The 23,862-nt window shown below is 38.5% G+C and overlaps 1 protein-coding gene across 1 annotated transcript in view; it reads left to right on the top strand.

The window, feature by feature from the left end:
• Nucleotides 1–21,793, top strand: part of LOC112653913 (V-type proton ATPase subunit S1-like protein) — a 28,048-nt gene extending 6,255 nt beyond the window's left edge. Inside the window, exons 2-7 of the mRNA XM_025438227.3 lie at nucleotides 1,287–1,330; nucleotides 1,583–1,644; nucleotides 3,177–3,412; nucleotides 9,211–9,261; nucleotides 11,575–11,815; nucleotides 16,243–21,793. Coding sequence (XP_025294012.2) covers nucleotides 1,287–1,330; nucleotides 1,583–1,644; nucleotides 3,177–3,412; nucleotides 9,211–9,261; nucleotides 11,575–11,815; nucleotides 16,243–16,545 — 937 coding nt within the window. The 3' untranslated portion in view covers nucleotides 16,546–21,793. The remainder of the gene's footprint in view (nucleotides 1–1,286; nucleotides 1,331–1,582; nucleotides 1,645–3,176; nucleotides 3,413–9,210; nucleotides 9,262–11,574; nucleotides 11,816–16,242) is intronic.
• The last annotated feature ends 2,069 nt before the right edge of the window (nucleotides 21,794–23,862 follow it).

Here is a 23,862-nt window from a genome sequence, read left to right as displayed (position 1 = left end):
TGCGCCACCCAGGGATCCCTAGGAATTTATCTTAAGGAAAATCTTGGGGATACGAACAAACAATCCACAATAATGTTCAATGTAGTATTGTTTATTAATTGAAAACAACCTAAATATTAATGAGAATTTGGTTGAGTAAATTGATACATTTCTATGATGTAATACCGACAAGAAATTCAAAATTATGTCAGAAAATCATATTGAGTACCAGGTGATGTATAGATGTTTAGAATTGTTAAATCACTATATTGTACATCTGAAACTAATATAACTAATATAACTAATAAGGATTTTATTTATTCATGAGAGACACAGAGAGAAGCAGAGACATAAGCAGAGGGAGAAGCAGATCCCCCATGGGGAGCCCATGTGGGACTTGATCCTGGGATCCCAGGATCATGACCTAGCCAAAGGCAGACACTCAACCACTGAGCCATCCAGACATCCCTGTGATATATTTTTAAGTTGAAAACAATTTTGCAGGCTCCAAAACAGGATGTTTATACATATCTGTTTTTTAATTTTATAAAAAGTAAATTTATGTGATTTATGTGTGTTGTGTGTGTACCTCTGTGTGTTTGTGTGTATGTAGAGTGCAACACTGGAAGGATATATATTATAATTTATATCCCCATAATTTTCAGAAAGAGCTTTTTGGCAATAGAATCTTTTTTTTTTTTTAAAGATTTTATTCAGTCATGAGAGACACAAAGAGGCAGAGAACATAGGCAGAGGGAGAAGTAGGCTCCCTGTGGGGAACCTGATACAGGACTCGATCCCAGGACCCTGGGATCACTACCTGAGCTAAAGGCAGACACTCAACCACTAAGCCACCCAGATACCCCTAGAGTCCTTTTTTAAATAAAAAGGATTGAATATTTTTGTTTTAATATGGTAAAATTACAATGAATATAAAATTTCACTGTAAAAGATTTTATTAGTTGATTATTTGGTTTATTATTTGGTTACTATTTATTTTGGTTAGACCTCTGTAGCACACTATTTTGCACATGGTAGGTCTATAATAATAATATTCAATGGGTAAGAATTTGGGTTGATATTTACAAATTTGAAAAAAATCCTGACTTTCCTTATTTTCTTTGAAGAACATGTATTACTACTTTTTTAAAATCAGAAATTCACTATGAAAAAGTGGACAGTTTTGACAGGTAAGGTTCTGTCTTTTACTCTTGAGATGTAATAAATTGAAATACCCTCCTTAAAACTTCCTGTGAAATCTGAAATATAGATATTTGTTCAGCATCTTTTTATTTTATTTTCTCTAGTTTCATCTCTCGAACATCTTCAAATAAAGAAGTGATTATAAATGGTAAGATCTGTGTTTGCCCGTAAGATTCCTTGAAGAGTTGAGAAGAGTGTCGTCTGTGGTGGGCTTCCCTGAGTATTGATGATTGAAGCAAGAGTCTCTTACATAAAAATCTCTTAAACTGGTATATTTTAAATAATGATCCAGAAGAGGCTCAAACCTGGTAGATTTTACAGTGCTTTGCATTTTATTATCATTCAGTTACATGAATAAATCTGACATTTAGCCTTTGTACTCATATCATTTGTTTAACAGATCATCAGAGTAATGGAGATGTGAATCCAATCCAGAATTTCACAACAATACCAATCATAAAGGTATGGATATGTTAGGAAACTAGATTGTATCTTTAAAAATATTTTTTAAAACACATTTCAATCAGGTCAGAGCAACTGTGAAAATATAAATAATATGAATATTAATAACTAACATTCTTGCTTAAGCTTTGGGTGGGGAAATGTATTATGGTAGTTTTATAGTAAATAAAAAACTAAAGTTTTACTTGCTCTTGTATATTGTTTAACAATAGTTGCTTTTCAGACAGGATCACTATAGTAACACTTTGTCTTTGGTTACTGGTAAGCTTGGATGGCTGCTGCCTCTTTAATTTCTCTTTTTTCTGTACTTACACTAGAGTAATTGGTATGGGATAATTGATCTAGATAAGTGGATCTTCTTTCAGATATAGACCTGTCTTTGTGACTTCTGGAGTCAAGTACTGAAGTGCATTGTCTTGGGCTTCCTAAGTTTTCATAAGATGAAGAATGGTAGTAGCATACCCTGCTAGTTTATGTACATTAAATGATCTGGAGCTGCACTGTCCAAGGCAGTGGCCACTAGCCACAGGTGCCTATTTAAATTAAAATTCAAATGAAATAATGTTAAGTAAGATTAAAAATTAATCTCCTCCGTTGGACTAGCCACATTTCCAGTGCCATGATAGCTTTAGAAAGCCAGTGGCTGCTGCACTGAGTAGGACAAATATAGAGCATATCCAATATTGCAGAATGTTCTGTTGGACATTACTGGTCTGGAGAATTATGCTGATATCTAGAATCCTCTTGTATGTCTTTTTGCTTAACATGCTAATTTCTTTATTTTTAAATCCTGCTTTCTTTGGGTTCCTATTTTCTGAAGAGATTACTGCTATTAGTTTCATGGCATGGTGAATTTTTGTTTTTAATTACTAAATTTTTTTTAATAGTTTTAGGTTTACAGGGAAAACATGAGCAAAATAGGAGGTTCCTTCCTATGTGGTCCCTCAAACCCTGCCCTCCACAGTTTTCCTTTGTTTAACATGTTGTGTTATTGTGGTACATTTATTAAAGTTGATGAACCAATACTGATACATTATTATTAACTAAAGCCCATAGTTTACATTCGGATTCACTCTTTGTGTTGTACATGTTATGGGTTTTGACAAATGTATAATGCTATCTACCTACCATTACAGTATTATACGGAATATTGCTTTTGCGGCCCTAAAAATCTCTGCTCCACCTATTCATCCCCACTCTCTCTCTCCCAGCCTGGTTAACTTTTGAAAGTCTATATTGCTAAAATTATTATTTGCAAAGTTGGCTTTTTTTTTCTTAAACAATTTGGTCCTTTCCAATCTTGGTGCTTTATGGAACTAGGTTCAAGTACTTTTCAGGTATACATATCAGTTTAGTCTTGTTAAATAATTAAGATGAGTCTACCTACCTCCTCTGTTTCACTGTAGTGTGGACTCTGGAGCTAGAGAGATGAGAGTTTCAACAGGTTGTGAATTAGCCCTTTTACTTCCAAGGAGCCTTTTGTGCCATGGAAACAAATCCATCTCTTAAATTTTGTTTATTTGGTTAACCAGGCTTCCAACTACACTCCGAGCAGACAAGGACATTTAGAAAAAGAACCTTGGAATGGATTCAACCATCATAGCCCAGTTAATGTCTCCATGGATGGAATTCCCTGCATTCTTTTCTGGGCCAAAGGAATAACAATAAAATTTAAGAATCAGACCTGGCTGGACCTTACAGATGAAGCTTTTGGCCAGAAGGCAACCGTGGACATTATCAACTCAAACTGCAGTGAAGAAAGTGCCACGTAAGTTGACTGCTTTGCTGGAGGAGGCCCTTCGGGCGATTTTAGTCTGTTAACTGGGAGATCCAGTTTTCTCACATTTCAGAAAATGGAAGTAGGTTCCTTTGTAGTGAATTTGAAGCACATCTCTGATGAACTGTTTAATATCTAAAATGAAAGACCAAGTCAGAAATTAAGTTGAAAAAATAATTTTTCCCAGCAATTTTCTTGTTAAAATACCTTGTCAAATCAGAGTTGTGAAAGTGAGGGTTTTCCAAACTCGTTCTGAAAGATGAACAGGATTCCAGGCTTGGTATCAACTCCAAATGTGAGGTATCAGACTACTTTAGTCCTAGCAGGGTGGAAATCATGTATCAGTACGCAGAGTCCTATATCTTCTAGTGGGTGAAACAGAGAAGGCGGACTCTAGCCAAGGCGGATGTCTGCTTCTAGGGAGTGCTCTGAAGCTGTGGAATGATGCCAGTTTGCAAATGTGCAAGGGTACCTTTGAGTGGCAAATGTCAGAGGATTCTTTAGGACATTTGTTCAAAATGATTATAATAATTCATTTTGATTCAAGATAAGCAGATGGAACAAATACCCTTTTTGAAGAAGAAATCAATTTCCAGTACCTTTCTCTGCTTTCTAGTCATCCAAGCGAAAATTTTTTGCTTGTATTTGTTTTGGTTGAGGAGGAGTAAGTCTGGCATATCCCGCTTGCTTTCTGTAAATCTCCTTGCTTTCAACATTTGCTGGTTTAATGAAAGCTTTTGGAAGATTGTCTGCATTTGTTTTGGCCTGGTTAAGATGGGCATAATGCTTTGTATACTGTGTATTTTTGTGTGTGTGTATTTATTTTATGTAATTTGATTGGAAACACTTTTTTACTCCTAAGCTTTACTTTTCATTTAAAAATTATTGATGATGGGTAAAAATGGATTATATGAATATTACAAGTTTTAGTAAGTAGCTTGCTATTCAGAATGATGATCTCTTATTAGGGAATTAGGGAATTTTAAGTATAAGCGTCCAGAGTCCTCACAAATTGGTTTATTCTGTTGCAGCACGGACTACCAAAGAGATTCCAGCACTGCTGAGAGCTCAGGACTTTTTTCTTGGACTCTAATTAATTCCCTACAGGGCTCTTTATTTGTGGTCAGTTGCCTGAAGAGAGGCTGATTGCCTGGGGATCTTCTTGCTTGTCTGCGGCTGACTGGCTTGCCTTGATTCCATTTATTCTGACCCCAGGATATTTGTGGGGAAGATCAGAGCACCACAGTTGTGTTTTTTTTTGTTTTTTGTTTTTTGTTTTTTTTTTTTGCTGGGCTTTAGAAATCTTAATGATCTCCGGGAACCCAGAGACAGAAAGAATAAAACTTGGCTTCTAGACCCAGTTCTGCTAGTGAACTTTGTGACTTTACAAATAGGAGCCACCATAGCATCATCTATGAATGGAAATGATGCCATCTATTAATTGTAACAGGCCTGGAGCACTTGCCAGGGCCAGGCACAGTGTGAGGACTTCACAGGCACAATATCTGTTATTCCTTACAATGCTATTTGTGAATAAGTCCCTGAGTCACAGACTGTTACCATCCAAAATCAAGGCTTGTAGAGGTTAGGAAATTTGATAAATCCATGCAGCTTATTTGGTAATAAATCTGGGGCCTAAAATGTCTTTAAAAATGACATTTCACCTCCTCTTTCTTGGCCCTGTTTTATAGAATTGTGAAAATCACATGGGGAAATGTATGCATGAGAACTTCGAGAACTCGTCAAAGGCTACTCAAAGTAGTAGTATTATCTTCCTAGTTAGGGTAAAATAGTGCCTATGCCTAGTTATCTGGTAGAGAGACCCAGAGAAAGTTTGGTTTTTACAACGCACAAAGGAATGGTTGGGTGGGACCTGACTTTTCTTCTTGGTCAACACCTAAGAATTCTAGTAGGATGAGTCCTGAGTGAGCAGCATCCACCTCCTGGTGTCCTGTTCAGTCAAGTGTACAGACATCCTGGACAGCCCACCCACGGGGATGAATGGGAAGCTTCCCAGTACACGAGGCATGCAGGGACCAGCTACTGAGACCATCCCTCATTCCTATGAAATCTTATATTCTCAAGAACCAGAGGCAGAGATGCTGAAAGAATAAACCCCAGTAAAGACATAACCATGTAAGGTCGAAAGCACAGATTAAAAAAAGATGACCTTGTTTTAATGCTTGGAAACAAAATGTTCAGGGAAAGGCAAATTGTTGGCAGACAGATTTGCTACGGAAATCTTTTGAAATAGTGAAAGCCCTACAAATAGAGCATAATCTGAGCATCTGTGCGTATTTTGAATTTAAGCAATTATAGTCTAGGAATTCAGAGTCTGTTTTAAACGTGGGAGGTTAGGGCGCTTGGAAGAGTAAAAGCAGTTCTTTTTTGAGTGACTTACTACATTATATATCTCCTTCGTGTTCCCAGGTTATGGTGCAGTGCCTGGTACTTAGGAGGGTCTCACTGAATCATTGTTGAATTTGCTTTGTTGAAATCAGGCATTTTTTTACTCTGCAGCAGAGCATGTTAACAGCTTTCATCAAAACCAGCGCTGCTAGAGAAAGCTCTTGGAGTGTCAGAAGCTTAGAGGCCATCGAGCTGCTCCCTCAGGAAAAGGGGATAGCAGTTAGATGGGCTCAGTATCGCTTTGCTTTGAGGTTTTAATTCATCAGCTACAGAGTCAGTTTATGGATAACTAAGCTATTCTGATTCCTTGGAAGAAATACAAAAATTTCTGTTAAAGTAAGTGACCAGTCAAGTTTATAAAGAAATAAGTTTTATTTCTTTAAAGTATCTTAAGTTCTTTGTAATAGACTATCAGAGTATTTTTAGAGAAAAGCCCTTTTGGAGACTTGCTTTATTGAGTTAATTTGCTTACAACGTGTTCATAAATGAATGCTTCTCGGGTATCTAAGCTTGCAATATTAGGAAATAAAGATAATTCTCTTAGTAACTTTATTTATCTGATTTATTTTGTAAATACCCCTTCCCCTTTCCCCATAAATAGTATGAGGATAAATTTCAGCTCATTTACTGACATTTCTATTTCTTGATAAGTAAGACCAAATATCACATTTGTGTGATATTTTTTCAAGCTTCTAATTGGATGTTTTATGGCTATCCACTCTTGCTTTTTTGGTTTTATAATGTATATTTAGGTGTTATAACCTCTAGACATTATAATGTCACATAACTGCATCATCCTTTCTGTATTTAAATTTTTCACATTTTCTCATTTCAGTTATTTAGTTTTTTCTCATTCTTTTTTTTCAACCTCATTGAAATATAAATAAAATACACTAAACTGCACATATTTAAAGTACACAATTTGATCAGTGTTGACATATTTGTACACCCATGCAACCAGTACTACGCTCAAAACAGCAAACATTTTCATCACCTCAAAAGTTTCCTTGTGCCCCTCTATAATCTTTCCCTCCTACTTACTTCCAACCCTCCAGGTAACCACTGATCTATTCTCTATCATTATATGTGATTTTACATTTTCTAGAATTTTATATAAATATGATCATATGGGGCACCTGGGTGGGTCAGTTGGCTAAATGTCTGACTCTGGGTTTCGGCCCAGGTCCTGATCTCACGGTTGTGGGATTGAGCCCTGCCTGTGCTCAGTGTGGAGTCTGCTTCAGATTCTTTCTCCTTCTCCTTGGCCCTCCCTGCTCACACACTCTCTTTCTAAAATGTATGAAAGTTTTTACTAAATAAAAAAAGTTCTATGGTGTGTACTCTTTTTTAGTCCGGCTTCTTTCACTTAGCATGATGATTCTGATATTCTACATTGTCACATGTGTCAAAGTTATGTTTCTTTTTACTGCTGAGTAGTAAGCCCTGCATTATATGGATATACCACAACTTGTTGAGCCACCCACCTCTTGATGGAAATTTGATTTTGCCCAGCCCGTTTTTTGATAGCTTTCCAAGGAAAGTTGCTTTAAACATTCATGTAAAAGTCTTTGTAGGAGTGTATATTTTCATTTTTCTTAAACACCTAGGAGTGGAATGGCTAGAGCATATGGTATATGTATGTTTAGCCTGCTTCTCTCTCTGCCTATGTCTCTGCCTCTCTCTTTGTGTCTCTCATGAATAAATAAACAGAATCTTAGAGAAAAAGAAAAGAAACTGGCAAATTGTTTTTTAAAACAATTGTACCATTTACCTTCCCAGTTGCTTTACATCCTTACTGACACTTGGTATGATCAGTGATTGTAAAAGAAAACAATTTTCTGCGTGGTTAGCAATTTCCGAACAAATTTGACTGGGACTTGGGTTAAAAAATAAGCCTTGGAGTTAGTAAGAGATTTACCTCCTTAGAAGAATGTGTTTACCTGTCAGGAAGTAATGAAACTCAGAACCATGGAATCATTCCAGCTCTTGGAAACCCACAGAGGCTACTTGTCTTCCTCTGAGAGACAGTTATTTACCTTCGTGGGTATTAGACATGCAGCCATTTGTCTCCCTTAGGGTGAGCTATTTGTTCCATCCAAAATCTGATAAAAGTCATTGGCTTACATTGTGAGGTAGGTACCTAGTACTCTTCTCTTTTCATGTGCCAAGGAAAATTTTTGACATTCAGGAAGCAAATATTTCTCTCCCTCTTTCAAGGGGTCAAGGGGGACCACTGTCTCTCTCTTACATAAACTCCCAGATTCAAAATGTTGGTGTCCCTCTCCTGTTTTACCAATCCCAGTATGTACAGGATGGTATCTGGCTCTCATCAGTTGCCCAGGCAGAAGAGTTAGGTTAAAAGGGGAACAAATGTGGTTATTGCTGTAAAATGGTAATATTCTGTGTGACATTCAGGAAATTCTCATGTTAGGTTTCAGAAAAATGTGAATAAATATGGATATTAAGAGCTTAAGGTAGATTTTTGTTTGTTTTTTAGAGCAGAGATGCAGGGAGGGTCAGAGGGAGTAGAGGGAGAGGGAGAGAGAATCGCACACAGGCTCCATTCCCTTTGCTGAGCCTCACTTGGGGCTTGATCTCAGGACCCTGAGACCACTACCTGAGAGGAAACCAAGAGTCGGATGTTCAACTAACTCAGCCGCCCAGGTACCCCAAGAGTAGGCTCTTAAAGTTTTAATTATTTCAATTACCATGCAATGATGCTTCTATCTTTTTTGTTTGTTTGTTTTGTGATGCTTCTATCTTATTGTAGTTTTATTTTATATTTTACTGATAACTAATGATGCTGAGCATCTTTTCATGTACATATTACTTCCATGTATATCTTCCTTTGTGAAGTGCCTATCTTTTTACCATTTTTAAAAAAAGATTTTATTTATTTATTCATGAGAGACGCAGATGCCCTGCCTGATGTGGGACTCCATCCTGGACCCCAGGATCATGCCCTGAGCCGAAAGCAGACACTTAGCCACTGAGCCACCCAGGCATCCCTCTTTTTACCATTTTTAAGTTAAATTGTCTTATTGAATTGTTGGTATTATTTATTATATTCTGGATACTAGTTCTTTGTGTATTGTGAATATTTTCTCTTGTTTTGTAGCTTGCCTTTTTTACGTTCTTAACACTGTCCTTTGAAGAGTAAAGATTTTGAATTTAATAAAGTCCAATATGTGGATTTTTCTTAATAGTTTATACTTCTATATTTTTTCAAGAAGCCATTGGCTAGTCCAAGATTATAAAATTGCTATCTGTTTATTCAATACATTTTTATTTTCAGCTGTTCCATTTTGAGCTAATTTTTTAGAGTAGCATGACATAAAGGTTATTTCTATTTTGATAGACTGTGTTTTTTGTTTTCTTAGTTTGTCTCTGAAGTTTGGTGATGCTGAAATTCCCAAAGGTCTTGATATAAGGTAGGTATGGATACTACTTTGGAATGTCATAGATTCAGCACTTCACATTGGCTCCATGTAACTTATTCATTGAACATGTAGTATCAAGGGCCTGCATGTGCCAAGCACTGTGACACAATAAATGCCACACATAGCTAGCTATACAAAGTTAGTGATATTATAGTGGAATCATATAGTAATGCTTTCTTTAGTTTCTATGAAAGCATCTATATAGATTTTTCCTTCTTTAGTTAGGGCTTAGAAATCACATGAGCCTGAAAATGTGATCTTCTTTAATAGATAGTGCCTTACATTGAATTATATTTATCATTTAATAATACCAAAAAAGTCTTTGTTAGTTGATGTCTCAGCAGACAACACAGGCCTACATTTCACTGAGTTTATGTGTGGAAGAATGCATCTGCCAACAGTAATTTATTTAAGGAGTTAGGAATTGCTCCAGGAGTGGGGGACAATTTGAAGGCATTACATTTTTTTTCTTATAAAAATAAAATTTCTCTGTTCCTATAGGACCAACCTCTTAGTGGAGATAAACAGCTGTGTCTTTAACATTACTTGAACAAACCATCAGGATGTGCTAGCGCAGTCTTGCTTGCCTAAGCTGTGTTCTGTGGAACACTTCTGCTATGTAAAAATATTTATAAGATTCCCCAGGAAAGGAGTTCTGTGGTCAAATGTGTTTGAGAAAGACTGTACACCATGTCCTCCCTTTGGAGATTCACAGCATAAATTTGTGTATTCAAGTTATTGTGAAGACATGCTCTTAAGGAAGATTGCTGCACTTGGTGACTTTGATTAACCTCTCATTTCCTATGTTTACTTTGGAAAGCTCTTTCCTCAGAATATTTGCCTACATATCATGAAGCACTAGTGTTTCACTGGTCATAATGTAGAAAATACATGTCATCACCTTTCAGAGAAACTTTATAAGGAAAATAGAATCCCACAAGGTGAGCAAACATATATACAAACACAAATATACATATCTGTTTGATATAGGAATGAGGAATAGTTTTTTATTCAAATAGTGCTTTTATCCCCTGAAAGGAAAATAGCTATATATATATATATTTTTTTTCTAATGATAAAGGTATGCGGCCAACACTGTCAGTACCTCATCTATATCACTTGAATGTTTCTATTTCAGAGCACTATAGTCCATTGCTCAACTTTGAACTGTCAGCCTTTCTTTACCTACAAGTTTTCTTTAGCCAAAGGGATCCACTGCCTCCAGCAGTTCTCAACTGATGATGGGAAGAAGTGTATAAATACCCAAGCTCCCTCACCCTCAGGTCAGATAACAGGCATGTAAACTACCCTGGCTCCCAGGGTACCCTGTGAGTGTTAAATCCCACTTGCCCACAGTGGAAACTTGCTTAATAATGTGTCCTTTTTAGATGTCTTCCATCCTTCTGTCATTTCTCTTTTCTCCATTTGACATATTTTGAATTCTCAAATACATTTGGGACTATCTTCGCAAATACTTCTTCTATTCACATTGTTGTCTCAGGGTCTGCTTCTTTAGGAGCCCAATACATGACCAGAAAACAGAAAAATCAAAAAATATTTATATATAAAAAGAACATGAAAATCACTCATAATTTAACCACTATTTGTAACCATTAACATTTTAATCTCTGTCCTTCTAGAATTTTTTTTTACACAGTCACACATTTGTTTTTAAATGAAAAAATGATCATGACATATTATAACTTTTTATTGCTGAGTAATATTCCATTCTAAAATGGGTAAGAGTAAGGGCTCTGGTCTCAAATTGGATTTGGAGCCCAGCTTTAATACTTAATCTCTGAATAAACTTGCACATGTTATTTTTTAACCCCTCTGTATCTTGAATCCTCACCTGTGAAATGAGGATAATATTATCTATCTCAAGTTAGGGTAAAATACACATTAAAAACATAGAAGGAAGTTTGATACAGCAAATGCTTTCATTATTATTTTTGACCATTGTTTATTTAGCAAATTCTATATTATTATCCATTTCATTTTTTTTCAACTTTTTTGAAATAATAAAATCAAACTTTGATTTAAAAAAAAATAAAATGAGCTTTTTGTGTGTTTTTTTTTTTTTTTTGAAGGAATTTGTACTGTTCACATTGGGGGTCTGCTCTGACATTTGTTTTCATTAGTACCTATTAGGAGATTCTGGTTCAGAACTAGAAGTAAACTCTCTCTCTGAGTCAGTTCTACTGTTTGACAAGAGAGGGTGCAATTGCACTGTTCATAGATGATTTCCTGTGTCAGCAAACATCAAAGGATTTTAAGAATAATACTGTTTGTAATTATTTTCAGATTCACCCTTACCAATTACAACAAGTTGTACCTCCAGAGCTGGTTTAGTCTGCATCGAGTCGAGATTATTGTCAATAATTCAATCCAAGCAACTTACAACGCAACTGGTGTATATGCTCCATCAAGTTATTCCTACCACTGCCAGCATGTCAGCAGCCTGCAGCGATATGATGCCCTCTTGTTGCCCAGCGACACAGATGATATGTCAAGCCTGTGGGAGGTCACTTTTGTTGATTTCCAGGTAACAAACTGAAACATATGCTCAGTGCACCTGTATATTTGGTGCCAAAGAAACTCAGTGTTTGAAAAAACCTGAAATACAGACATTTAGAGAAAGGAGAGGAATGGACATCTTTAAAATGATATTGGTATTTTTTCTTTATCTTCCAAGTTATGAAACGGAATAGGATAGAACAGTATCCACACCCTATGTTCCCCCTACTTGCTTTTACATTCACATTTATGCAGTCACTAATAATTATCAATGAGGAATGCCAGCAATCCAAGCTGGAGGGAAGCTGTGGCGCGAAGCCCAGTGACTGACACTTCCTGGAGTGAGAGGCCCTTCTGGGGAGAGGAACTGTTGGATAATTATTTTATTTCCTTCAGGGAGTGGAGCAGTGATCCTATCAGGACAGATAAGAAGTACATCTGTGGCATGAGTGACAGCTTTGGCAGTTAGCACAGGACTGGAACTGTCAGCCAGGGAGTCAAAAATATCCCAGGATCCTCTTGAAAGTATTTGGGGAAAGGCATGGGGGCATTAGACATTTCTTTTCACCACCAGAATGTCAGGCAGAGAGACATCTGTCAACTTCCTCTGTCCTGTTTACCTATGAAAAAAAGCTTCACTTGTTCTTCCAACACACTGAAATGGGCGGGATTTTGCATGTCCCATTTATGGGCACTTTCCAATCTCTTGCGAATGTAAATGGTTTTACTTCCAACATCCCCCCCGCCCCGCCCCTGCAGCAGCTTGAAGAGGTGTGGTGTTGAGAGGCAGTGTGGGATAGGGAAGGAGCTTGCATTTTGGAGACTGAAAGAAAGACTTGGTTTCAAATTGCTTGTCAGCTCCCTGGATAAGCTAGTTCACCCTCTTAATATCTGGTCTTTGTTTTATGGACGTAAAGAAGTCATGGCCTAACATATGTGGCAGTACCCAGGACTGTGTCAAGCATGGATAACAGTAACTACTACTTCTGAGTCCTCTCTGTGTGTCAGCTCCATTGTGGTTGTTTTACATACTTTGTCTTCAAGATGTCATAATGTTGCAAGATTGCTCTTGTTATCCTTGTTTTAAAAATGGGATGACTGAAACGCTGATGATTATATATTTTTTTCAAAGTGATATGACTGGTAAATGGTAGAAGCAGAATTCGAATTCTGGGCTGTCTGACTTCAAAGGCACTTTAATATATATATAATATATGTATTTATTAATATTTATAAAGTATGTATTATATATATTTCTCTTACACCTTAAAAAAGAGAAGCAGGCACAAAGAGCAAGAAGTAAGTAATAATGGAGACAAAGAATAATTCACACATAATCTTGCCTGATTAGAACAGAGGAATTGATCAATTTATACCTCTACCTTATTTCAGGAATGATTTAAGGTGACTTAGAGAAACACTGGAAGAAAACTGATTTTGAAAAATTCGCAAACCACTTCATAGTTTTTAGGATGGTTATGATAAGAAAACAAACAGGCAAACCCAAAACAGAAAATAACAATTGTTGGCAAGGATGTGGAGAAATTAGAGCCCTTATATATTGCTGGTGGGAATGTAAAGTGATATAGCCTCTGTGGAAAATGGTTTGGTAGGGTCCTCAAAAAATTAAGCGAAGAATTACCATGTGATTCATCAATTCCACTTCTGAGTATATATCAAAAGGAATTGGAAGCAGGGACTTGAACAGATATTTGTATACTCACGTTCATAGCAGCATTATTGGCAATAACCAAACGTTCATCGATGGATGAATGAAAAACAAAGGCTAGTGTATACATGCAATGGAATATTACTCAGCCATAAAAGGGAGGAAATGCAGAAGCAGACAGCAGCATGAATGACCTTTGATACCACGCTAAGTGAAATAAAGCGGACACAAAAAGACAAATATTTACATGATTTCACTTATATGAAGTATCTACATTAGTCACATAGAATAGTGTTCTCAGGGGGCTGGGAGAAAAGGGGAAGGAGGAATCAGTGTTTAATAGTTACAGTTTTGCAAGATGAAGAGTTCTAGAGATGGATGATGGTGATGGTTGCACAATAATGTGAAAGGACTTAATGCCACTGAACTGTACACCTAAAAATCATTAAGTTGGCAAATTTTATGTTACATATATTTTACAATAAAAAATGTAAAACAAAAAAAAAAGGGCAAAGATATGGGACTTAAGAAAAAGGAAGAAAGGATCAAGTAGAGCCACCGATGAGGTTGGTCCATAAAACCACAAGACCATCTATCTGATCTGGGTGGAAACAGCACAGTGATTTGGCTCTGAAGATTTGGAGCATCCAGTATAAGAAAGAATTGCTCAATTACATGTTTTTGGGGCTCATAAGATTACTAGAAATGTGCTTGCGAGCAGCACATTTTATGGCTGGTATGGTGCAGCCTATGCCAGTATCTTCAATAGCAACCTTATAGTGAACACAGCAGGGGATGCCAGAGGTGGGCCTTGTTAAAACACATTTAATATAAGAAGATGCCAAAATGCAAGCTCAGTCTAGGCAAGAGGTGGTAGCGCTAGTGATTAAGGTATACGTACAGGAGGCTGCATTCCACGTTGGTGACTGCCCATCTGACTTATTCTAAGAATAAAGTATAGAGTGATGCCACGTGCATGGCAAACAGATGCCTTTGGTGGGCCATTTGGGGACTGGTAAAGTGTAGGCTGCATCACAAGGAGTATATTTATTCAACTCCAGTTAAGTCTTGCTTCTTAGGAATGCAGGCTCAGGGTTGCTGGATCTTTGACTTTTCAATAGAAGCTAGAAGTCTGGATTTTAAAGGGAAATCTCAGGATGTTCAGAACTCTGGGCCTAACAAAAGTAACCTGTGGGCTAGATATAGCATGTTTGCAACCAGTAGTCTAGAAAAATGGATGGAAACATACCCTTCAGGCATTCTCCACAGATACCATCTTAAGGATTAAACCGTCTCAACCGTCTTAAGGATTAAAGTAGAGTCAATGTGAGGACATTTTCTTTGACTGGAGTTGCAGCATCAAATGAGGCCATCTTTTGTCATTTTGTCAAGAGCTTGATTTTTCAGGCACTAGTCTGAAGAGAAGACCACTTTGCCTCTCTGGAGAGGGGTGGGCCAAGGATCCCAGAAGTCAGGCCAGGAATCTCCTTTAAGAGCTGTTTTGGATTCAGTCTAGTGTATGGACAAGGCCTCTCAAGTCTATGGCTACAGTCATTTTAGCATGAAAAAAAAAAATGGGAAAGCACCCACTGAAGTCATAAAAATGAGTTCCCAAAGCACCCATGGATAATTTGGTTTTCTGATGTACCCCTTTGAAACCAACTGGGTGACTGAGTTGCTATTGTATAGGACTTTATTCTAAAAGCCAGCTAAATGTGGGAGCTGCCTTCCACAACTGATTGGTCTTAATAGAGTAGTCACCCTGTAGCCCAGTTTCTTTCATTGTGACTGTATTTAGATACAGAGCCAGTTGTCTGTTTGAACCTCTACTAGTTCTAAGTACTTGAGCTGCTTCATTTGCACATGTGAGAAAGCTCTTCTTTCCATCCTCTGGGCAGGGTGCAAACAGGGACTGGTATACAGCTCTTCCAAAAACAGTACCAAGTCTGTATGGTACAATTGATAAAGAGTGGGGGGTAATGTCCGGAGGAAGAAGATACAGAACATACCAGGGCTTGTAGAGTTGTAAACCGAGAAGTGACTCTGAGGCCAAACTGCCTGAGTTTGAATTATAACTTCACTGCACTTAAATAAATGATCAAATCACATAACATAAAATAAATTTAAGAAAATAAATTCACTGCACCTACTGCTGTGTGACTCTGGGCAAGTTACTTATCTTTTCTGCGCCTCAATTTCCTCACCCATAAAATAGTAACTTATTCATAGGCTCTTGTGATTTTTAAATGAATTAAAGCAGCATCTAGTACATAAAAAAAGTTCTGTGTTGGCCTTTATTATCTGTATTTTGCCTCATTGGGGATCATGCTATCCTCTCCTATGAGACTCTTCCTGCCTACTTCCTTTCAATAGAATCAAAGGCAGCGGAAGTGAGATTTAATTATTCTTTGTGAAATTTACCCTAACATTTATAAAATTTTGAGTGCACTTTGGATTTTAGAGACATCACAAAGTTACTTTTTAGATGGGCTAGAATATTTCTAAGGATCAGATTAAAAGAGGTTTTATTTCAGAGCCTTGAACTTCATGAGCCTTTTAATATGATAACCATGCATCTCAGAGTATCTGGGTCAGGCTTGATTTAAAATTGCGTCACCATCCCCATAAGCACACTCACGTTTGTTAGATCGTGTGCTCAAATTACTCAGTAAGTATGGCCCCCATGTCTTAAATTTGGTTAATTAGGAGTCCAGAATCCTCAGCCCAGCTGAGAGGTAGATCTTAGGAGAGAAAGAATATGTCACTTCAGCTCTTTGTCCTGACAGATCCAAGGCTTTACCATCAAGGGGAGGCAGTTTGGCAAGGCCCGAGACTGTGCCTCCTCCTTCTCACCAGCCATTCTGATCGGCCTGGCCATGTCCCTGATCCTGCTGCTGGTGTTGGCCTACGCACTACACATGCTCATCTACCTGCGGTATCTGGAGCGGCACTATGGTTTCATCACCTCTCCGGCCCACTTCCCCCAGTTGAAAGCTCGAGATGCAGCAGAAGAAAAGGAGCTGCTGAGGAGCCAGGGAGTCGAGTGCTATGAACTGAGAAGCCAACAGATCTGCAAAATTTATGTGTAATAGCACAGGCCCCTCTTCCTCACAAAGTCCACAATGGGTTCTGAAAGGAGTTATTTCTGTTCTGTCCTCTTTGGCTTGTGATATAAAGTTTTCACCTCATGGCTTGATTTTTTTAAAAAAAGGAAATACGTGCGAAAAATACATTTTGGAGCATCCACTGGCCTATTTAGATAGACTTGAGGTAATGAAAAAGTTGTCCCAGGAACCCCACAGAGATAAATATGATTGTTGCCCCAAAACGACTTTGAAAGCAAAGGGATATTTCAAGTTAGAAAGACAGAAAAAAACAATGATGTCATTTAGAGAGGGGAAAACATTTGGTCTTTCTTGTTCGTGTCAGTTCCGATGTGATAATATAGAATAATAAATCCAACTTTGGAAGTTCAGAACTTAAAGTATTTTGAAACACTTTGCATTTTTAGAAATTATATCCTGATTTTGTCTTAAAAATTAATCTTAATCTTTCCCAGAGCTGTTTTGGGAAGACCATTGTCAATATGGTAGGACACTTTATTCAAGGGCTTTCTAGTCATTTACTTTGCTGTTCAGAGGCAGCCCAGTTCAATTTGTAAAAGATGGGTAACAGTCTTGCAGTTTCTTACCTTTTCCATCTGGTTGTGGTGCCAAGGCTTGTCTCATCTGTCTGATGTAGACATCCATTAACTCTCCTCGGTACCACTTGAAATAAGCAACTGAGCTAACAACAGTGTGCTTGCTATGCAAACACAGCTTCAAAGCAAATCTCTTAAACCCGCTGGCAATGAGAGGGTGTCCCTTAAGCTCTCCTTTAATAGATATTTTGCAGCCATCACCATTCTTCTTACATATGGATTTCTCCATTGTCTTTGCCAGTTCTTGACAGATACTGAAGATTGGCTTCCCCTGAATTTTCACCAAAGATTCTCCAACATCTCTTGCGTGTTACAGAGATCTTTTTTTTTTTTTTTAGATTTTATTTATTTATTCATGAGAGACACAAAGAGAGAGAGAGAGAGGCAGAGACATAGGTAGAAGGAGAAGCAGGCTCCAAGCAGGGAACCCAATACAGGACTTGATCACATGACCCCAGGATCACACTCTGAGCCAAAGGCAGACGCTCAACCACTGAGCCACCCAGGCGTCCCTGTTACAGAGATCCATGTATAAAAGGTATATTGTATTTCCCTAACTAGGGTTCTACACATGACCTGTACAGAACTTGGAAAGCAGATGGGAACAATGTGGGGTAGAGGGTCATGCACAGAAAAATTGAATCTTTTGGGCAGCTGTGATTGATGAGTTTACAGTCTGGTACCATCTTTGATGCCAAGCGTGAATGGCAATGTTTGGGGTTTCTGATAAAACAGTCTTATGTTGGACATTTCTCTTGGCTGTGAGTATAGGTTTGGTTCCAGCCCTCTCAGAATTCTGTAAGCTCTTCATACTCTGTAGTGAATTTTTGTTGTTGTTGTTTTAATACCTGGAATAGATTCTGTAGTTTGTATCTAAGAATCTTGATTCTTATACTAAAGACAGTTATAGGGAACAAACCTTGAAGAACATAGGAACCTAGGATTGATTTTTTGGCCCTATCGAGCAAACCAGGGAGGACTCGTAGCATTAGAGAGTGGGAAACAGCTCATGTCATTCCATAATGAAATTTTCATTGTGGTTATTTTGAATGTCCACTGGTGGTATAAATGGTTGGTGTGGTAGGCTATAGAACTTGAAGGGTAAATGTAACTTATGGTCCAACTGGGGCACTTTTGAAAGTGAAAGTCATTAACAATTCCAGGATAACAGACATAAGCAGAACGGTGCCAGACAGACTGGGAAAGTCACCCTAGATATGGTAAGACCCTACAGGTATGGTCATCACTCTATAGGGTGATATCCTGTAGGGTAAGCTGGCTCTTTCTAACTGTGCTAGAGGGCTTACAGAAAGAAAATAATAGCTTGAGATTTAAAATTCACAGCTTTAGGGCAGCCCGGGTGGCTCAGCGGTTTGGTGCTGCCTTCAGCCCAGGGCCTGATCCTGGAGACCCAGGATCGAGTCCCACGTCAAGCTCCCTGCGTGGAGCCTGCTTCTCCCTCTGCCTGGGTCTCTGCCTCTCTCTCTCTCTGTGTCTCTCAAGAATAAATAAATAAAATCTTAAAAAAAACTAAAATAAAATTCACAGCTATAGATGTGGTAAAAGAAAAATCCAGGGAGTTTCTATGACTGATCTATAAGGATCTTATAAAGGGGTTGACATAGTTGGAAATCACACACACAGGTTTGATCTTGCAAATTGGTAAAAGGCATTGTAGGTAGAATTCACAGACCTGCCAGATCTCTTTAAAATATTTATTTATTTATTTATTTGAGAGAGAGTGAGAGAGCGCATGTGCAAACAGAGGGAGAAGAAGACTCTCTGTTGAGCAGAAAGCCCGACATGGGACTCAATCCCAGGACCCTGAAATCATGACCTGAGCCTAAGGCAGATACTTAACCTACTGAGCTATCCAGGCACCCCATCGGATCTTAATGAATATGAGAACCCTGATTACAAAATAGAAGACATTTGAAAAATAGTAACTTTGGAGATAATTTAGACAACTTTAAGGATATTGAACCCGTAAACTCCACTGGTTTTCTTGCTAGCAGAAGCAATCCTGTGAGATGAAGCTGTTCTGACCTCACCAAAGATAGTTACCTTGCTAGGGGGTGCCGATTTTCCTCAATGTCTTTAGACAATTGGAATCACACTCTAGCATATCCCAGGGAACCAATTGCAAAGTCAAATATAGGGGAATAAAAATTTCAAGGTTTTACTAATTTATGCAACAAAAGACTTGGAGGAATATATGGAGGAATGAACTCTGGAGGTGCTAGCTCAGAGAGGGAAGTGCATAATTTTAGATTGAATTGAATTTTTTTAATAGGTCCTCTTACCAGATTTTGGGTTAAATATTCTGGTTTGAGCAGCTGGGAATATTTCTAACCGTTTACTTGGTTGATTAAAATATGACCTCTACAGTGACATGCACTAAATGAAATAGACCAGAAACTCGTTGGCATAATATAGAGGAAGAAAATGAATTTAATAAATTAGAGAATTGGAATATAGGAATGGTTTTATCATGCATGTCCTGTTCTCCATCCCCAAAACTATTTTCTTCTGTGAAGGCCCAGAGGACACTTATAGCACTGAGCTGAAAAATACATTGGGAACACAGGATCAGGATTTTTGAGAGGTGCTTTAGAGGCTGTCTGTAGACTATGGATGAAGGCAGGAGTATCTTTGATTCCTTAGTCTCAGTTGGAATGCCGGGATCCTGGAGTGGCAGAGGTCAGATAGCAGCATAGCAATGTTAAGGGGCTGTCAGGCAGGAGTGTTAATCAGATTAGATGATGTTTGTTAATGGTAAAGTGACCGATGACAGAGGTAGTGGGCTAGTCCACTAAAGAACTCATTCATCTGAATAATCATAATCTTAGTAAGATCTAGTCCTCATATAAAAAGACCTTATTTGACATATCATGGTGGATTTCCAGAGCTGAGTCTACTGATAACTCAGTAAGAGAGCTCTTGACTGAAATGGAGACTTTTCATTTTTCCTGAAAAAGGATCTTTGCTCTTCGTATTTAATGTTGAATATTATGAATGATATTATGTTTGTCCATTAGGTATCTTTTTTTAAGATTATTTATTTATTTATTCATGAGAGGCAGAGAGAGAGAGAGAGGCAGAGACACAGGCAGAGGGAGAAGCAGGCTCCGTGCAGGGAGCCCAATGTGGGACTCCATCCTGGGACTCTGGGATCATGCCCTGAGCTGAAGGCAGATGCTAAGCCACTGAGCCACCCAGGGATCCCCCGGTATCTTTCATTTTGTATCACTTCTAGTATGTTCTGATCTTGAGGTAAGGAACTTAGGTTATTCCCATGGATACCTTTATTATTAACCCAACAGTATGTAATTGTTAGTGCTTCAGGATCATAGCCTAAGAGATGTCTGTCTTCCTGGGAGGTCTGGAACAGTATGTCAATGAAAGTAATGTTTGATATGAGTAGGAGTTGACCGGGCAGGTGATATGGAAAAGGACAGATATGGCAAAAGGAAACACATACACGAAGACTCGACTATCATGTGTGGAGAACTATGAATACATATCTGTGGGAAGGCACATATAATGTATTTAAAGTAGTGAAAGAGATTAACCTGGAAATGAGGAGAGGGAACAGGTCATTTTGTTCCTCAACTAAAGACTTAGAATCTTTTTTTTTTTTTTTTTTTTTTTAAGACTTAGAATCTTGACTGGAGGTAATGGAGAGGTTCCTCCATTGGAGGAATCTCCAATGGAGATTTTGGAGGGTTATAAGCAATGGGATTTTTAACATGGCAGGTAAGCCTGAGTAGAATAGGGACAGATACTCCATTAAGGAGATTATTGGAATAGTTCAGATGAAAAATAATAGGACTAAACCTAGACGGTGGGGTGAGAGGAAAGAGCAAGAAGAGGTATTTAGGAGGTTGGGTCATTAAGTTTTGGGAACCAAATGGCGAATCACAAATGTCTGTTAGGTATCTTATTTGGGGTTCTGGGTGGAGAACGATACCAATTTCTGTAATCAGAGAGAAATAAGAGAGGGTAGGAATTTGATATGGGAGATGCCTTTAGGCAGGTCCTATAATAGAGGTCCAAGTAGACAGTTTGGCTTATGAATCTGGGGCAGAATAAAGAGATCTGGCCTAGAAATTTGGAACTCAAGCAGAGCCTGTCCGTGTCCTACCCATATTTCTTTGCGTCTTACTGCATCCTGACCCATCTCTTCGTTGCCAGTTACTGCCCCCTAAGTCGACTGTCCTTGTGCTCATGGCAAGCTGGAAGTGCTAAAGATTTAATGTCTCCTGGGAGTTAACCCTCATGCAGCAACTCTCAGGAGTTGTGGATAAATACCCCAGCTCATTTGTCCCTTGAGTAGAACATTTCTAGAGTGTGTCTTACACCATTTCCTAGAGCTCCCCAGCAGGACTTAACTCTTTTGCCCATTGTGGTACTTTGCTTGATAATGTTCACTTTATTAACTCCCTTGTCTTTCTTGTCTTCCTTGCTTCCCTAATGATGTTTCCTAATGATGTTGGCATTACCTCCAAAATAAACTACTTCTGTTTAAATCCTTGTCTCAGGATCTGCTTCTCAGGAAATCCAAACTAAGATAAGCAGTAATGGGCATAGAGGAAAAGTTGACTGGTTGACTACATTTGGAAAACAGCTTATTTTTACAGGTTTTACAAAAACATACAATTATTAGAACATGATGCCTGAAACCTTTCCAGGGTCCTGGACAAGAAGCTCTATAAATGAATGTGTATGTGTGTGTGTGTGTGTGTCTGTGTGTGTGTGTTTTCATGAGAAAACATGAGATTTGAGATTTCATGAGATTTGACCTTTTATACCATACTTAACACTGGTTAAATAGCCTTGGTGAGCTGGTTGTCTTCATCTTTGATGCTAAAATTTGAAGTTTAGCGTAGCTGGCAATTGGAAAGAGAAAATTGATGTGAGGCAGTGGAGAGCAAGGGCAAGATAGAATTCATGAAGAAGAGCTGGGACTGTAAGAATGAACTAGAACCTGTGTCAGTTTTCACTGTCTCCAACATTGATAAAGTAGTACCCTTTGTTTAAAATGGCACAGGGCCGAATGAATGGCCCAAGGATTGAAGATGTTCAAGAAAGATCCAGGAGAAGGTGGAGAGCCTGCCAGCCTGGTTGCTGCCCTCTGCCAACAAAGGGAGCCAGCAGATAATTGACAATTTGCTTGAGCTACAAATGGACCTTGATCCCACCATTTGAAGGTTAGAAACAATATGGCTCCTGCTTCACTTCTACCTTCTAAATCTCATTCAAATAGTTCTAATATGGCTTACCTTAACCAGAAACATTTCTGTAGGGAAATTATTTCTGGGAAACATAGTTCAGCTTAGCTGTATTTTCCTTCCAGGCAAAATGAACAGTCAGGTACCATGCTTAAAGTCCTGTCCACAGGAGGATTTCCCTTTACCTCTGTCCATCAAGGCCAACTTGGCATAGGGCTATAGTGTTCCAAGTGCCCACTTATAGGATGTGCCTGCATTTATTAAGCAGAACCGTCTGCAAACTAAGCCTGAGTTTTTTTCTTCCTTAAGAGCTGCTCACAAAGGACTGCCCATTAGGCCATAGGTATGGGTTGAGAGAGTGAAGGCGGTTAGTAGGAGTGGGAGACATGGGCGTCTAGGCTACTTCCTCATGCAACTGACTTGTGCCTCCAAGACTGCTTGAGCCTACTTTCTGATCCTGGAATGCTGATACTGTGCATGCCTAATTTTGTGGGCTTGGTGAGTCAGACAGTATCGACTTCATGGTGGGCGCCTTAGGTCACATGGTAACTTGGTGGCCCATGGTCAGACATTCTGTTTCTACTAAGTTCAAGTAGAAAGTCAAAAAGCCAAAAGCTATTTCTGAAAAGGATAATAGTTATCTTCATAGGATGGCATGGCTCTGTTGTGACTCGCTAATAGTGCCCTGCCACAGGCTCCATTCAACATCCCTATCCACCACTGACACTTTAAGCTCTTTATGCATGACCTCACAAGATTGCAGCTTTTGCTCCTTGTTACTGTTAATTTTATTTAGTTCTAGGGGAAGGATATATAATCACTAAACTCTCGGTGTATGAATGTTTGCTATGGACCCTGTGGTAAGAATAGTGCTTCCCATCCAGGGTCGTCCAAATCCTAACTCCTACACCTGTGAATAGGTCGGCTTTCATGGCATAAGGGGCTTTGCAGATATGATTAAGTTAAGTGCTTTGAGATGGGGAGATTATCCTGTTTTATCCAGGTGGACTCAATGTAAAGATGAAAGTTCTTTTACTTTTTAAAAAGATTTATTTATTTGAGAGGGAGAGCAAGCAAGGGGAGGGGAAGATGGTGAGGGAGAAGGAGAGAAGCAGATTCTGTGCAGAGCCCTATGTGGGCTCATGGGCTCAATCCCATGATCCTGAGGTCATAACTTGAGCTGTAATCGAATGGTTAATGGACTGTGCCACCCAGGGGTCCCCATAAAAATTCTTTTAAGAGAAAAAGGGAGTCAGTACAGAGAGAGGAGGAGATGGATGTGACAACAGAGGTAGAGGTTGGAGTGATACAAGGAAGCAACCTGGAACTAAGAATGTAGGTGGCCTCTAGTAGTTGGAAATGCAAGGAAACAAATTCTGTCCTGTGCCTCCAAAAGAAATGCAACCCTCCTGAAACCTTGATTTTCAGACTGCTGACCTTCAGAACTATAAGATACAAATCTACATTGTTCAAAG

Source organism: Canis lupus, chromosome 3 (genome assembly GCF_003254725.2).
Source record: "Canis lupus dingo isolate Sandy chromosome 3, ASM325472v2, whole genome shotgun sequence".
In the NCBI taxonomy this organism is placed as follows: Eukaryota; Metazoa; Chordata; class Mammalia; order Carnivora; family Canidae; genus Canis; species Canis lupus.
Note: the sequence above shows the minus strand (reverse complement) of the source record. Positions and strands in the feature narration are given on the sequence as shown.